Source organism: Saccopteryx leptura, chromosome 2 (genome assembly GCF_036850995.1).
Source record: "Saccopteryx leptura isolate mSacLep1 chromosome 2, mSacLep1_pri_phased_curated, whole genome shotgun sequence".
NCBI lineage: Eukaryota > Metazoa > Chordata > Mammalia > Chiroptera > Emballonuridae > Saccopteryx > Saccopteryx leptura.
In genome coordinates, this window is record NC_089504.1 from 7,771,409 (window position 1) to 7,787,890 (window position 16,482).

Consider the following 16,482-nt stretch of genomic DNA (forward strand, 5'->3'; position numbering starts at 1 on the left):
TTCCATTCCATGACCCTGACTTCTGGTGGCCTGTTTGTTCTGTCTGGCACAGTGCCCAACCACACCCCACATCCTCCCTCCAGGCTGAAATGGTATTCCTGCCCCCTGGTGGTCAGAGTAGGATTCACAGGATGAGGGACCGCTAACCAGGTGCTTTCCCAGGAGGCCTTGGAAAGGATGGGGCCGTTTCTCCATTCCTTAAAGCACCCTGGCAATGGCTGGGCCCTTCCCCCACCCCTGTACCCCAATGTCTGATTATCTCTCCCTGAGGGCCACAAAGAACACAAGCCAGCAGAGGACACACTGTTCCCCATTGTCCAGATATGGGTTTTATTCTCAGCCAAGAGATAGCAAGACTGGTAGTGGTCAGAGAGCCACTCGGCTGCCAGTGCAGCACCCCCACGCACAAGTGGGGAGGGGTGGGAAGGTGGCATAGGGCGGCTGACTGTCCACGGGCCGGGCATGACAGGGAAGCTCATCGTAGGTGGCACACTTTGTTGGAGGATGTCAGGGTGACAGTGTTCCTTGATGGTTGAGCCACAAGACTCCGCAAGGACAGCATGGTGATTCCCAGCACTAGAGGCGAGACTGTGGCAGCCATGTGCGTGTGTGTATATATATTTTTATATATATATGAGTATTTATAGATATTTATAGAACAGGGCAGGAGAAATACCACAGAGGAGCACAAGTTTCACTAACGTCACGCTGGGTGTGTCAGCTCACCACTACGACAGACTAAGTCACAGATGAAGGGGGCGAATTGGGGCTGGGGAGCCATTGTCAAGTCACAGAAGAGCCGTCCAAGCAGGCTTGGAAGGGGAGGTCTCCGAGGAAGAGAAGGGATCTGGTTAGAGGTCGAAGGGGGGCCTGGGGCTCTCAGGTCGGGATGGACTTGCCTGACCCGATCGGCTGGCAGTTGGAGAGGAAGCAGAGAGAGAGAGAACAGGAGAGAGGAGGGAGAGAGCTGGTAAGGCAAGGGCAGCGGAGCCCGGCCAGGGCGTGAAGGGAGGGAGGGCAGGGGGAGAAGATGCAGACGAAGGTGTGGGCGAGGGTTCTGGAAGAGAGAAACTAGAAAGGACAGATGGAAGGGAGGAGCTGAAGATGGGTGGGGCCAGAGCTTCACAGGGGCGGGGCCTGGGCTTCACAGGGGAGGGGCCCCCCAGCCACACACGCTGGTCTCTCACACACCACCAGGCAGTGCACCCACAGCTCCAGACAAATGCTCAGCCCCTCTGCATTCCCTCTTCTATGGCCCCCTAATCTTTTTTTATTCTTTTTCCATTTATTGATTTTAGAGAAGAAGGAGGGAGAGAGAGAAACATCAGTTTGCTGTTCCACTTATTTATGCACTCATTGGTTCCTTCTTGTGTGTGCCCTGACGGGGGATCAAACCTGCAACCTTGGCGTAGTTGGGTCAATGCTCTAACTAACTGAGCTACCCAGCCAGGGCGGTCCCTGTACCTTTCAACCCACTGGTCCCGGCCACCACTGGCCTCAGGCAGTATGGGGCTATGAGCCCCACACAACAGCCACCAGGCCTGATGGAAAAGACAGGAGAAAGAACACAGTTTGAACCAGGAGAGCAAAGCTAGAAGGATGGCTGGAGGGAGCACTGGAGGCCCCTCTGGGTGGGCAGAAAGCCCAGGAGTCCTCGGAAGGGACCCTGGGGAGGCAAGGAGGACAGCTAGCCGGATGCCAGTGGCCACAGGCTTACAAGTCTAAGAGGGGAGCCTCAGCTGGCCGGGGAACTGCAGGTCGCGTAGGTGAGGCTGGGCCCTTCCTGCTGGGGAGAAGCAGAAGAACGAGAGTCAGCGCAGGGGCAGTGCGGGCAGGTTCCGTGGGCCAGTTCTGCCGCCCAGCCGGGATGCAGCTCAGAGAAGCTGACTTGCCCAGATCCACAGACACTGTCATCCCCTTGGCTGAGAAGTGTAGACGCCCCTCTCAGAGCACCAGGCCCAGGTCTATGAGCCACGGGCTGGCTGTGGCACTTCATGGGGCTGAGTATGCTGCCTTCAGTTGTGCGCTATCAGGTGTGACAATACCAAGGAGGCAGAGGCAGGGGAGAGGCTGCGGGACCCTGCCTTGCCTGGGAGCTGTGCTCTGGGCTGACGGCGCGGATAGGACCGTCAGGCTCTCAGAAATCATCAAACAAGCAGAGCGCCTTGGCCCCAAATCGCTGCCCAACAGAGGTGGGACTCTGACCCCCTCTGCCCTGTTGCGGATTCAGTTCCTCGACTCCCAGGAGGCAAGCTGGCTGTCCTGCCCCGGCAGCAGGCTCAGATTGGGCACTAAGTATGGCACCCCCGGGGTGCAGTTCCAAGTCCTCTGGCTGCCTGAGTCCAGCGCCACACAAAACCCCCTCCAGGTTCCCTGTCCCTACCCCATAAACCATGGGCACTCTGCCCTCTGCCAGCCTGGGTGCGGAGCCTGTCCCAAGAGCTCCCCAGGCTCAGCCATGGAGACCGTGAGCAGTGGTACTGAGTCCCGAGGCTCGCTGAGAAGGGAGCTGAGAGCCAGCCGGCAGCGAGGGCAGAAAAAGGAAAGAATAAGTCTGGAACTGCAGAAGGGAGAGGGAGGGGAGCCTGGTTCTGAGGTCCCAGCTGTGCCCCCCAGTGTGGAGCTGGTGCAGCAGGGGGCAGACACACCATTCATGCAGCAGGCCGAGAGGCATGTACCTACCATGGCTGACGCTCCTCAGGGGTCACTGATAGTGATTCTGAAAGACAGCACGAAATCAACATGGCAGTTCACACGCACGGACAGGGCAGGCCCGGGGGTGGGGGACACGCACACACACACGCACACGCCCGGGCGTGCACACACATGCTGTGAGGCCCCATGGCCCTGCATGCACACGCTGACATACATGCCCACAAACAACACACATACACCTCCCCCACCTCCCACTGCAGCACCCCCACTGGCTGGCACGTGCAGCATGGATCTGGGGCATGCAGCCACTTGGCACACTGAAGCACACGCGTGGCCTGAGTCACAACACAGAAGCTCGCCTGCGTACAGAAGGCATTTGCACCAGCTCCCTGCACATTTGTGCCTGGTGTGCTCAGAGGGCCACCCTGCAATGTTCTGTAAGGAACAGGTTTTGCTTTCTTAGGGTCACTTCTCTGCTCAAAAGCCTTCCATGGCTCCCTACTGCCCACAGCATCCAGTCTCAACAAGTCCAACTTGACTATGGATGCCGAGGGTTCTCCAACCTGTCCCACTGTACCTAGGCCAACCTTTGCTTATTCTTCCTCATTCTATCTGCACTCTGCTCTGGCCAGTGGCTCTCTTCAATGCAACTCACATCAAACCTTTGTTCACGCTGTTGCTCCCTACCTAAATGCCTCCCAACTCCTCACTGCCTGGGCCCTCCCAGTCAGCACCCAGACCTCACTGCCTCGGACCTCCCCCAGACCGCTCTCTTTCCTGAGGCAGGGCTGTGATTTGCCAAATGTTTCCTGTGTGTTAGCAAAACTGAAGTTAGAGTAGGTACCAAATTTTAAAGTTTCTATATGCCAGACCTCAGCACAAACCTGGGCGTGTCAAATACCCTTAAGAATCTGAACTCACATTGGAAGTTAGCCAAGGGCTCCTACAACCACATTTGCAGTTAATGCAGCATTCCTCTAGCCACTGTCTCCCCTGATCCCCACACCAACCCTGGGAAAAAGGCAGAGTTAATTATCATTTGGTAGAAGGGAAACTGAGGCCCTGGAAGGGAAAGTGACTTGCCTAAGGCCAGGGTGAGCCAGAACCTCAGAACTCCAGGCCAGCGCTCTTGATCAACACCATGTGGCCTGCTTTACCCCGTCTGCTCTGGTCATCAGATCACCATAGAGCAAGCCCCATCTCTGCCTCATTTTGGGTCCGCGAATGCTAGACCCATGGCCCTGCCCTCCAGCCATCTGGAAATGTAAATAGGTTCTCTTGGTCTGATGTGTCCTCCCTCAGAGAACCTGTCCGGTGGGAACAGGGCAGACTGTGTTCCATATCAGAGTGAGCTTCCTTAAAAAAGGATCATGGATCAAGAAGGCAAAGCCAAGGGATGAAGTATAATCCTAATCCTTTTCCCTGGAAATCTCTAGGAAAGGGGCAGCCTTCACCCACTCCTGCCCCACACCCGCCATGTTAGCCCAGGACAGGTAGGGCCAGCGGCCCGGGAAAGGAAGAGAGCCATTAGGTCATTAGGTTGCCCCATGGCTCCCAGAGCCTTTCCCAGCTGCTCCATGCCTGGGTGCCATTCTTACACTCTCACACCTGTGTGCACGCCCACACACACATCACACACCTTGCTGGCCACAGTCACAGCCTGGCCTCTGTCCTGGGGGTCAGAGGAGGGACACCTTACTGGGACAGCTCAAAAGAGTCAGGACTGGGAAGTGGGGGCATCAGGGTAGCCCCCCACATCCGAAGAGGATCTGGGTTCAGAGCCTCAGAAGTAAGTAAGATGGCTCACTAGGGGCAGGTGAGAGAAGTAGAGGTCAAACGGAGAAGGGGAAAGAGGGAGGAATGCCAATGGGTGGGAGACAGAGAAGAACGAAAAAGGAGGGAAGCGCCATGCAAGTGCTGGAAAGAAGGGGGACAAGTGGATTGAGACCCAAGGCCCTTCCCAGAAATGACCACCTCCGGGACTCAGCGCTCCATGGGGGGCAGGCTCCGCCAGCCCTCGGCCACACCTCCCGCGGCTCGGGCCCCCGCGAGTGTGCCTTGAATGGAGAGGACCGGCTCAGGCGGCCGGGGCCGATGCTGCAGAATCGGGCCCCATCTCCCTCCCGGCCACGCCCGCCCCGCGGCCTCTCCCGCCGCTTTCAGCCCCTACTCACCTGGGGACCCCGGGCGGGGCACGGTTGGGGCGCGAGGGCACCTGGGGGGGAGGGCCGAAGGGGTCAGGGGAAGCCCCCGGCCTGGAGGGCACGGGGGGCGCCGCCCCCAGGGCGGACCCAGCAGGCGGAGGCCCAGGAGCAGGGCCCCGCGACCCGGGCCGGGCTGGGGGCACGGCGGGGGCTCGGCGCTGTGGCGTGGGGCTGGACGTGGGTGACCTGCTGGCGACAGGGAGCGGAGAACAACGAGAAGGGAAGAGATGAGTAACCCCGCCCCACCTCGAAACCCCTCCCCAGCCCCATGCAGGCCACGCTCAGGCGCGCAAGCCCCGCCCCAGGTCATGCCGGAGCTTAAGCCCCGCCCCCAGCGGCTCCCGTGTTCCATCTTCACAACGCTCCGCAGCCAGCGCTCCACGGCAAGCCCCGCCCCGCGACAAGCCCCGCCCTCTCTAAGATCCACCCCTCGCTCCAAGTGGGAGCTGCCCCGGTGACACGGGCGCGCCACTGCCCGGTCCCGGCCCTCTTCCCGCGGGCCCCGGGCTGGGGGGCTTTGGGGCCGTGGGGGCCGGCCCTGGTACCTGCGTCCAGCCGGTACACTCTGCACCTGCAGCCAGGAGTCGTCCACGGGAGGGGGCATGGGCGTGCTGACAGTGGTCGTGTTGATGTCGCCGATGATGCTGAGCGCCTCCTTCAGTGCGTGGTACATGCGCAGCATCTCATCGCGCCGCTGCGCTTGCTCGGCCGACTCCTCCATCAGAGTGTTCTGGTCCCCGCACGAGTACAGGTTGGCCAGCAGCTCCGAGAAGATGAATTCCTTGGTCTGCGTGCCGGCGGGCGAAGAGAGGAGAGGGCTGGTACCTGGCGCCTGCGGGGCCTTGCTAAGACCGTGCCGACTGGAAGCTTTGGGGGGGCTCTGCCTAAACTCGGAGATCTCCCTTGCCACCACCACACCCAACCCCTGCCCTATTCTCATACGGTCCAAAGAGGAAAAGTGACCTGTTCAAGGTCACAGATCTGGGAGGATGCTCAGGGACTATCATCAATCTAGGACATCCCTTTGCTCAGCTTTTTTAGCCTCAGTTTCCTTGTCTGTAAAATGTGGTAGACTTGCATGCTCCACTGGACCAAAATAAGGAAAATAGTTTAAAATTTTCTGAGCCATCGAGTAACAGCTGGAAATATGTGCCTGGATTGGGGGAGATGTGAGTCTCAGTCTGGAAGGGAGTGTGTTACCTGGCCTGGGCTCTGGGATATTTAAGGAGAAATGCTGAGGGTTTTTTTATGCTGTAAGCCTGTGTCTTATTTATTTGTTATTCAAATATATGTTGAGCACTCCTACTTGCAGACACTGTGTTGCTATGCACTTTATATTTATTGAATCCTGAACTCTATTTATCCATATTTTACATATAAGGAAACAGGCTCAGAGAGGGTAGTTCATTTGCTCAAAATCACACAGGGAACTTGTGGCAAAACCAGAATTCATACACAGTTCTAATTTTCCAGGGGCCATGCTTTTTCACTAAGCCACAGGTAGTAGTCTGTGGAGTGTGTATGTCAAAACATGGTCTGGGTGTTCTCAAAAGATGCAGATTCCTAGCCCCTTCTGAAAAACTTGCAAGCATGTTTGGAACAACTTGAGTATGTGAAGCTACAAAATTATATATGAAACTCACATGATATGTTTTTCTACTTGATGGTTCTAGTGTGGACAAATGCCTCCCTCTTAGACCTGGTTCCACAGGTCTGGCCCATGCTTCCTCAGGCCAACCTGGCTGCCCGCCTCCCTAGTCCCACAAGAATACCCGCCCCCCATGCAGGGGTGCACCCACATTGTTAATCATGAGGTGCATGATGGTCTTAGGCATAAGGTCCCTCACGGTCTTGTTGACAATGGCCATGTATGAGTCCACCAGGTTCCGGATGGTTTCCACCTGCCGCTCCAGCTGCGGGTCCATGGAGTGCATGAAGCTGTCTGAGCCATTCTCCTCGGTCTCGCTGGCCTACCATTGGGAACAGAGGGCATCAGGGTGGCTGAGCACTCAAAGCCAGGTTCCAGGCGTCTTAGCCCCTCCCCTCCAAGGGCACCTGGAACACTGAGGCACAGAAAGAAGCAACTAGCCTGAACACATGGACACTAGCTCCTCCATATGCTCTGGGTCTCCGGAGTGCCCATCGTAGTGCCTCTCGGGACCCCAGGCCCTTTTAACCTTATCTTGTCTCTGACCCTACAGCCTAGAATTGGCCTCAGTTTTCCAGTCCATAAGTTAGGAAAGGACATCTTTAAAGTCCCTTCTTGAATCTAAAGACCTGGCCAGGGGGTGCCAGGCTGGAGACATATGGCAGAAGGCAAGGGAGGGGAACACTCACTTTCTCCTTGTCCTGGGAGAGAGATCACCACACCAGCATTGCCACCGCGCCAGCAGCAGCGAGCACAGCCGGAGCACACAGAAAAAAAGGGAGGCATTGAGTGAACCCAGAGCACTGTACCCCAACTCTAAGGCAACTTTAGACACTGTCACAGTGAAAGAGGGGTGAAAGAGAAGGCAGTCCCAAGAAACTATCATCATGTGATGGGGATGCAGGAAATGCTATCTGTGGCAGGGAAGGGGACACATAAAACTGCTATTGGAGGATGGGAGGGAGGCTTAGCTCTGATCCTGCCCCAGGGAAGGTAGGGGGAAGGTGCCTGTTATTTTTTAGCTCAGCGAGGGCTTGGAAACATGGCATGAGTTGGTATCATTGAGGGTACAGCCCCAGACCTCCTATTATAAGCAGCTTGTCCCTCCCCCGCTGCCCTGCCACTCACCCCAACACGCTCAGGGTACACTCCAGCCCTCAGGAAGGAGGCCTTCCAGCTATCCACCTCCTCCTGTGTCTCGCAGGCCAGTTCCAGTTGCCGATAATCCTTGTAGACATTCCTGCAAGAGGGGCAGGCGGTGAGGGGAGATGGGTCAAAGCCACTCGCGTGGGGGTTAAAGGCATGCATGGACTGGGGCCATCACGTCTGGGGGCCAGCCCTGCCTGTCTCGTTTCCCAGCTGGGTGACCCTAGCAAGTCCCTTCCTCTCTCCAGGCCTCAGTGTCCTCATCTGGAAGATCGGTTAACAATAATAATTCCTGCTTCCTCGGGTCATTGCAAAGGCTCAGCGAAATGAGCAGTAAGATGCTCAGGTAGAAAGAGACTGAGTCCTCATAAGAGGGCATCCGTGACCATGCAGCCCCTAGTGTGGGTCTCAGTCCCACCGGCTCCCTGGGGACTCCTCTGATGGCAGCGGTACTGAACCTTCACCTCTGAATAGGAGGAAGCCATCAGAAGCTCTGGGGTGGGAGGTGAGAGGCCTGGTACTGCCACTGGCCCCTCTGGACACTTACCAACATGACAAGGGGACCAGGCCTGACTGGGGCTTTTCTTTGTCCCCAGTGCCTGGTACAGTGTCACATGCAGAGCAGGTACTAACCAAGTGAAGTGGAAGGACAGGAGGGGGTGGGGGAGGGAGGATGGGAAGAAGAAAGAGAGAGAGAGAGGGAGGGTGGATGGGCGGGAAGATCTTGAGAGGATGACGAGCAGAGAGTAGGTGCTCCATAAATGTCTGTCGAATTAGTGACTCGCTGTGGGGCTTGGGGCAGGTCCCTCTCATTTCTGGGTCTATGCACCCTGCTTCTCCTTAGTGGGGTGGTTTGGGGCTTGCACAGTCTGGGGCCCCACAGCCTGGGCGGGGGCAGGCACCTCTGCTCCGTGTTAAAGAGCGCAAAGATATGCTTGCTCGACATGAAGCCCTTCTCCACGTCTCGCAGCTTCAGGTTGTCCACGGACAGCATGTATTTCTTCTCTTTCTCCTGCGAGTAGAGCCATGAATGAGGTTGGCACTGTTCTCTGCCCCACCTCACTCCCTAAGAGGACTTACTCTACACTGGGAGGCGCCTGTGGCTACGGATCCTCAGAGTGGCTCTGGGCTTCTGGCACCAGCCCCCTCACACGGCACAGGAGCTGTCCCCACGGCATTGAAGCCATGCCCACCACCTCTGCATACTTGCCAGAGCCCAAGGGCCCAGGGGGGCAAGGCTGAGGGCAGCTCCCACATCCCATCCTAAGAAAGCCCTGGAGGCAAGCCAGGCCAGCCCCCGCCGGGGACACTCTTCCCCACCTCCACCCCAGGGCCTCTCTCGCCCCTGCCAGGGACACTCTTCCCCACCTCCACCCCAGGGCCTCTCTCGCCCCTGGCCAGGGACACTCTTCCCCACCTCCACCCCAGGGCCTCTCTCGCCCCTGGCCAGGGACACTCTTCCCCACCTCCACCCCAGGGCCTCTCTCGGCCCAGCCTGGGACACTCTTCCCCACCTCCACCCCAGGGCCTCTCTCGCCCCTGGCCAGGGACACTCGTCCCCACCTCCACCCCAGGGCCTCTCTCGGCCCTGGCCAGGGACACTCTTCCCCACCTCCACCCCAGGGCCTCTCTCGCCCCAGCCGGGGACACTCTTCCCCACCTCCACCCCAGGGCCTCTCTCGCCCCTGGCCAGGGACACTCTTCCCCACCTCCACCCCAGGGCCTCTCTCGCCCCTGGCCAGGGACACTCTTCCCCACCTCCACCCCAGGGCCTCTCTCGCCCCTGGCCAGGGACACTCTTCCCCACCTCCACCCCAGGGCCTCTCTCGCCCCTGGCCAGGGACACTCTTCCCCACCTCCACCCCAGGGCCTCTCTCGCCCCTGGCCTGGCTGCTAGGCCTGCTCTGGATAAGCCTCTGACTTCATTTCCTGACTGTAGAGACAGGAAGGGGGGCCACAGCCCCTCGGCTTCAAAGGGCTGGCTCAGCCCACTCCCCCCAGACGCCCATGTGTTAGCAATCAGGCACATAGCACAGGCCTGGAGATGGTGAATCTGTGTGCAGACGTGTGTGGTTGTGTGTGTGCAAACACATACATGCCCAAACATATATCCTATCATCATTGTGTGTGTGTGTCGACCAGTCTGTGCTTCACAGATGTGTGTGTGAACACGTGTCTGAGGAGGTGCCCAGCACAGCCGTGTGTCCATGCAAGCACGTTTGTGTGCCCATGAGGATGTGTGCACACTTTGTAGATGTGTGGCAACTGAAAATGTTTATGTGTTTGCATGAACACGCCTGTAGCACACGGACTGGGCTCACATGTTTATCTGCACGTAGTTTGTGTAATGGCTAGATATGTCTAGTTTATCTGTAGTTGTCTGGGAGGAGTTGTATGTATCTGTGGATAGGCATGTGGGTGCCAGTTCTATGTGCACACGTGTGTGAGCCTGGTGTGGGCTGACATCTGTCTTTAGGCTGCTGTGTAAAGGGGAGGGGCTCCAGGATGGGGCTCGGGGTGGCGGAGAGAAGTTTTTGCTGCATGTAACCCATTTGCCCACCCAACAACACAGGACCCGTGCCGGGAGGGGGGAGGGGTGGTCTATGTGGGTCTTGGGGACTCAGGACTTGGCCAGGAGCCTCACCCAGGATCTCAGGTAGGGAGCAGGGTTTAGGAAAACCAGGCTCCCAGTCCTGGCATCACCCTGCCCACCTCCCTCTGCCCCCTGCACCCGCCTGGCTTGTCCAGCCACATAAAGCCCTCTTTATGCCAGGCGAGTGGCTGGGAGCCCCAGAGGGCGGCTGGGGGCGGAGAGGAGGAAGTTGCACATGAGGCCAGGGAACATCTGGAAGCATTCGAGGGAGGCCCCACTGCCACCGCCCTGAGCCCTGCGCTCTGGGGTTGGACACTAGGCGGGAGTGGCCTCCTCCCCCCACCCCTCCCTTCCTGCTGGCCAGCCCCCTCCCCAGGCCCCTCCTCCCCAGCCACAGCTCCTGCTCACCCCTGCCACGTCAAAGGAGGCAGAAGGGGAGCCCGGAGCAGCGAGGGGACCTGGGGCTGGCGGGGCTGGGGCTGGGGCTGGGGGCCTTGGATTTCCAGGCGACGGGGCGAAGCTCCCACCCGGCGACAGACACTGCCACCCGGATGGACCAGAGGACACGTCCACTCCGTCTACCCAGTGTTTAGACTATCTGTTCAGGACTCCCAAATTGTACAGTAGTCTGCACATTGGTTAGGCTGGCTGGGTTAGACCCGCGGCGCCGCTGGAGAGCCCGACCGACCCGCTGGCCCAGAGCTGGAGCCTGCAGCTGGGGCAGGGGCCTGGGGGCAGGGGGTGGGCTGTGGGCTGGGTGGAGGCGCAGGGGTGGGGGTGCCACCTGGCTGTGAGACGGGGTGGGGGTGCTGAGAGTGGCGAAGGAAATGCGAGAGGAGGGGGGTCACTGAGGGCTGGGATGTGGGCGGCTGTCTGCCCAGAGGGTCACCCGAATCCCAGAGACCAGAGGGCTGGCAGCTGGGGGGGGCGGGGGGACAGATCACCTGCCCCCCAGCTGGGACCATCTCCATGACCCAGATGTTTTAGTGCAAAATTCCACTCACATGCAACACACACACACCACCTCACCTCAACACGCATACCCCACAACTCAGGCACACACATCCCCACACCCGCACTTTAAATCACACATCTATGCCCCAAGCACACGTGCGCACTCAAGTGCACACACAAGTTGAGTATGCACACGCACACACACACACACACACACACCCTCCCAATGGAACATGAGTCCTCCCATCGTAATTCCCAAATGCATACATATTCTCAAATACTGCACATGCACACCCTCCCTCCTCAAACCTGCTACACACACACACACACACACACACACATCTGAGCCCTACTTCAGGAACACACAGTCTGCCCTCAAACGCACACGAGACCCTCATATACCACACATACTTAGATGCATATGCCCTGAACACTCTTCTACAAAACACGCCACACAACAGCCACAAGCCTCACACCTCCCCACCCCCCAGCGCTCACTCCCACGCCCACCCACTGTGTACACTTAGGTCCAGTGTCCACATGCCTAACTCAAATGTATACACAAAGCTCAAAAAAGAACCCCGCACACACAGGTAAGAGGACAGGGGCCCCTCCATATACACTCCCCCCGTCACCCACAGTGTAGCCAGTCAGCCCCAGATCCCACTAGGAGTTGTGGGGCCCCCAGTGGGCAACCCCCAGCCCATGGGGGGTGTTTTAGGGATCCAGCCCGGGTGACAAAGCAGGAAGCGACCTCCCTCACCCGCCTGCCACGCCACCTCGCACTCCATCCCTTCCTGGGGCCCCTGTGCACAGGGAGAGGCCAGGGTGGAGGTAATGAGGTCCAGATGGCTTGGCGCCCCTGCCAGTGATGACAGAGGGTCCCGCCCGAGGTGGAAATGGGGGGGCCTGCCCAGGGAGACTTGGAGGGGGCAGAGATCAAGGCAAGGGGCTCGGAGACCAAAATCACCAGCCCCCACCTTGAGCCCTGCACGCCGGTTGAGAGTTGAGAGCACCCTCCCCCCCCAACATCCCCCTCAGGAAGAAGAGGGCCCCTTCCCCCACACTGTGGCCAGCTGGAGTTCATTACCACAAGCCCCCCATCAGCCCTCCCTGTTCTCTCTGGTCACCTCTGGAATCCAGATGTGGAAGCCAAACAGACTCATTCTTAAAGGAGACCAGCAGCAGGGGAGGGAGGTGGCGGAGGCAGGGGGAGGCTCTGTGTGTCCCCCAGGGGAGGGAGGTGGCGGAGGCAGGGGGGAGGCTCTGTGTGCCCCCCCAGGGGAGGGAGGTGGCGGAGGCAGGGGGAGGCCCTGTGTGCCCCCCAGGGGAGGGAGGTGGCGGAGGCAGGGGGAGGCTCTGTGTGTCCCCCAGGGGAGGGAGGTGGCGGAGGCAGGGGGAGGCTCTGTGTGTCCCCCAGAGGAGGGAGGTGGCGGAGGCAGGGGGGAGGCTCTGTGTGCCCCCCCAGGGGAGGGAGGTGGCGGAGGCAGGGGGAGGCTCTGTGTGCCCCCCCAGGGGAGGGAGGTGGCGGAGGCAGGGGGAGGCTCTGTGTGCCCCCCCAGGGGAGGGAGGTGGCGGAGGCAGGGGGAGGCTCTGTGTGCCCCCCTGGGCAGGGAGGGGTTTTGGGTGGTGCCTCTGGGGGACCCCATCACTCTGGCCCCTCAGCCTGGGGGCACTCTGGGCTTCTCCCTTGGACTGCTAGGGCCTGGGGGACTGGGGCGCAAGGGTGAGCAGGCTGTCTGGCAGCTGGACCCTGTGTCATGGGCCTGTGGGGGCCACAGAAGAGGCGGCACGCCCTGAAGCAGGAAAACAGGAAGGCCACAGGGCTGGTGGGGTTGGGGGCGCCTAGCACCCTTGCCCACCCTCTCCACGGTTCCCAGCCCCAAGCTCCCCAGTCCTGCCAGGCCATCTTCTCTGTCCAGCCTGGGCAAGCTCCCAGGATTGCCGGTGCCTGATCCTTGCAGCCCACCTCCACCCAAGAGTCTTTGATGGGATTTTTAGAAACCCCTGTTGGTGGTCCAGCCCACACCAAGCCAGGGGGAGGGTCTGAGCCTGACTCTGGCCACCAGCCAAACCCCTTGGTGACCAGCGGCCCCCCACTCACCTCATCGTCCTTGTACCAGGACAGGTTCTCGGCAGTCAGCACAAACCAGTACTCCTTGGAGCCCCCCTTCATGATGCCAATGTTGTTGATGGTCAGCCAGCCCTTCCGGATGACCTGGAGGGTGAGGGGGCAGGCGGTCAGTGGGCAGAGACCAGGCTGCCCCGTGGAGGATGGGGTAGGCAGAGAGGCACTAGAAAGCCTCCCCCGGTGGGGGCCAGACCTGCCCTGGCTTGAACCACAAGTGAACAGGTTGGAAGACAGAGGAAGGCAGAAATCAGCTCAGGATAGAGCCTTCTGACAGTCAGAGCCATCTGAGTAGAGGACTGGTGGCCTTGGTAGGGGATGAGCTCCCCATCACTAAAAGTATGCAAGCAGAACTCAGGTGGCCGAGTGGGCAAGACAACTCTTAGTATCTTTTCAGCTTAAGATCAAATTTATTCTAAGACTTGTTTCTGACCCCAGGGACTTTGTATATGCTGCTGCTGCTGTTGCTGCCTCTGCCTAGAAAGCACTTCCCCTCCTGTTTGGAAAATTCCTACTCATCCTCTGGGTATCAGCTCAGAAGTCACATTCTCAGGCAGGCCCTCCCTGCCCCCCCCCCAAAATCAGGACCCCATTATAATCTTTTATCACTCTCTTACATCTTCTATAACAATGACTGGTATTTTGAATTAGTGTGTGTGTGTGTGTGTGTGTGTGTTTGTGTGTGTGTGTGTATCTATCGTCAACCTCTCACTAAATTGTGAACTCTCTCGCTCATTGTATTGCAGGACCTTGCAGAGTGTTCAACAGACAGTAAGCGATCAATAAATATATACGGCATGAATACACAAATGCTCTAATAGTAGGGTTCTAAGGGTCTTTGGCCCCAGGCCCCGGACGCAGGTGGGGTGCTAAGGAGTGGGCGTAGGGAAAGGGGCTGAGCATGAATTGTCCCGGGCCCCTTCTTGCTGGGGAAGTTCTGAGTAACAGGCAAAGGTCTCTTTTCAGAGCAAGAAGCAGCTGTCCCCAGGACAGTCTTGAGGCATCGCCAGGGACCTGGGCCCTTGGATTGTACTTCAAGGGCAGAGCCACTGCCCAGATTCTGGTAGTGGGCCTGACAGAGAGAAGGAAGGAGCTGCCTCTTCTCGCTTCCCCAGCCCTGTCCTCCCTGGCTTCCCTTCTGAGTACCCAGAGAAGACCCACGGAGCCCGGTGCTAGTGGGAAAGTCCTCAGGCCAGGCCCGCTTCTGAGACCCCGAAGCCGCCCTCCTGTTTCCTCTCTGGCTTCCCCAAAGACAGCCCAAGTCACATGGCCTGAGCCATTAACAGGGACATGGCAGACAGGTGCCTTGTGACTCCTCTCCCACCCTGTCCCAGTCCAGTGAAGATCCACTCCAGTCTTGTCACTGTCTTTGGAACCGGGTCTAAACACCACAACTTGGCACTCTCTAGCTCAGCTTCTGACCAGCGGGCCTTGCTGCCTGCTCCTTATCCTGACTTATATAACCTTTGTCCTCCCTTGGTCACCCCCAGGCTTGCCCTGCTCCCTGCTCCTCCACCGCCCCCTGCAGAGCCCCTACACCAGGGACCGTCCGCTGCCCCGACTCCCACCCTGCCTGAGCCGTGCCTGCAGGCCCCGGCCTCCAAGGTGCAGGGCCAGGGTCACACTCCCGTCTAGAGGCCAGCGCAGTGTGGGCATCGGTGGGTGTTTGCTGAACCAAACTGTCCTGGGCTACTCCACTCATTAACTACTTTATTCTATTGAGCACCTTTACTACGCCAGGCACGGGGATAGGGACTGAGGATTTATTGTTGAACAAAACAGACCCAGCCCTTCCTCTTCTGGGGTTTGGGAAGGGAATAATCACATAAACACCTAGATTATTACAAAGAAAAGCCCAGGACTCTGTGGCGCACATGTACAACTGGGGTGCAGAAGTGATGTGTCAGCAGAGACCTGAAGGACAGAGCAGATGAAGGAGAGACTTGTCTCTTGATTTTTATTCATCTCTTTACTTTCTGGTAGAGATGGCTAGCTTACAAACATGCTTCTTTCCCACCCACCCATCCATCCATCCATCCAACAGATATTTAAGGAGCACCTACTCAGTGCCAGCCCCCTGCCAGGCATTTTCACCCACCCCAGCCCACGTGGTCTGCCTCTGCCTGAAGTAATGCTTAGGTCTTGTGCACAGACGGACAGGTTGGTGGGACTGTGTGTGGCTAGGCCTTGCCTCTGGCCTGAGCGCGTGCGTGGACAATCTTGTGTTGGTGTGTGCAAGCAGCTCAAGCCAAGGGGCACCCTCTAGCCCATCCCCACTACAAACGGGCCCCTTCCTCCCCTCACTACACAAGCCAAGACCCCCAGTCCTGGTACTCACCAGAATCTCATCCTGCAAAGAGGTAACCATAGCAACCACGAGAAGCATCGGGAGAGAGGAGAGAGGATTACTGAGGCAGAGTGGGAGGCTTGTGGCTGGTGGCTGACAGGCTCCCTGGCCCCCGTGGGACCCTTCCCCTCGGGGGAGGGGACTCTCAGAGCTTGGCGTCCATCCAGGACCCTCCATCCCTCGGGCTGGGGCACCGGGGCTCACTCACCTGGTTCCCTGAAGCCTTCTTCTTGCTCATCTGGTTGCTCCTCTGCTGAGCACTAAAGGGGATAAAGAGAAGAGTCTCAGAACTTCTCATTTCAAGAGGCCCACCCAGCTCCACTACCCCTGCTCAGTGGGCGCAGAACCCAGAGGATTAACCGGAAGGCCTGGGTCCCTCTCCCCGCCCCACACCACCACACACACACACACACACACACACACACACACACACACACACACGAGGTGTCGCTGGGTCCCTCTCCCCGCCCCACACCACCACACACACACACACACACACACACACACACACACACACACACACGAGGTATCGCTCTCTCCGCCCAGGGAGCACTCACTTGGCAAAGCCTATGAAGTCCTCATGGTTGGTATTCATGTAAGCCAGTTCAATATCGATGAGGAGCATGACCTTTAAGGACACACAGGTCAGGAGGCAGGTGGAAGAGACACCACAAAATGTGAAAACTCACACAGAGAATCCATAACAGTCCACAATCCATACGAAATAAACAAACACACACTAACAGTATCCATAATAAATAAAGAGTTCCTAAACAAGAAATACAAATCAAAATAGTCAAAGAACAT

General features: G+C 58.3%; 1 protein-coding gene across 16 annotated transcripts in view; it reads right to left on the reverse strand.

Moving 5' to 3' along the window:
• Positions 1-292: 292 nt before the first annotated feature.
• Positions 293-16,482, reverse strand: part of DNM1 (dynamin 1) — a 44,598-nt gene continuing 28,408 nt past the window's right edge. For 2 of the 16 annotated variants that reach the window (XM_066367039.1, XM_066367040.1), the window contains exons 12-23: positions 16,233-16,303; positions 15,884-15,935; positions 15,667-15,678; positions 13,305-13,418; positions 8,556-8,665; positions 7,636-7,747; positions 7,197-7,208; positions 6,659-6,829; positions 5,405-5,646; positions 4,830-5,045; positions 2,683-2,719; positions 293-1,786 (exon numbers count right to left, since the gene is read on the reverse strand). In XM_066367039.1, the coding sequence (XP_066223136.1) occupies positions 2,698-2,719; positions 4,830-5,045; positions 5,405-5,646; positions 6,659-6,829; positions 7,197-7,208; positions 7,636-7,747; positions 8,556-8,665; positions 13,305-13,418; positions 15,667-15,678; positions 15,884-15,935; positions 16,233-16,303 (1,134 nt within the window). In that variant the 3' untranslated portion in view covers positions 293-1,786; positions 2,683-2,697. Of the gene's footprint in view, positions 1,787-2,682; positions 2,720-4,829; positions 5,049-5,404; positions 5,647-6,658; positions 6,830-7,196; positions 7,209-7,635; positions 7,748-8,555; positions 8,666-13,304; positions 13,419-15,666; positions 15,679-15,883; positions 15,936-16,232; positions 16,304-16,482 lie in introns of all 16 variants that reach the window. The other 14 variants (XM_066367032.1, XM_066367031.1, XM_066367029.1 and 11 more) reach the window with 11 other exon arrangements.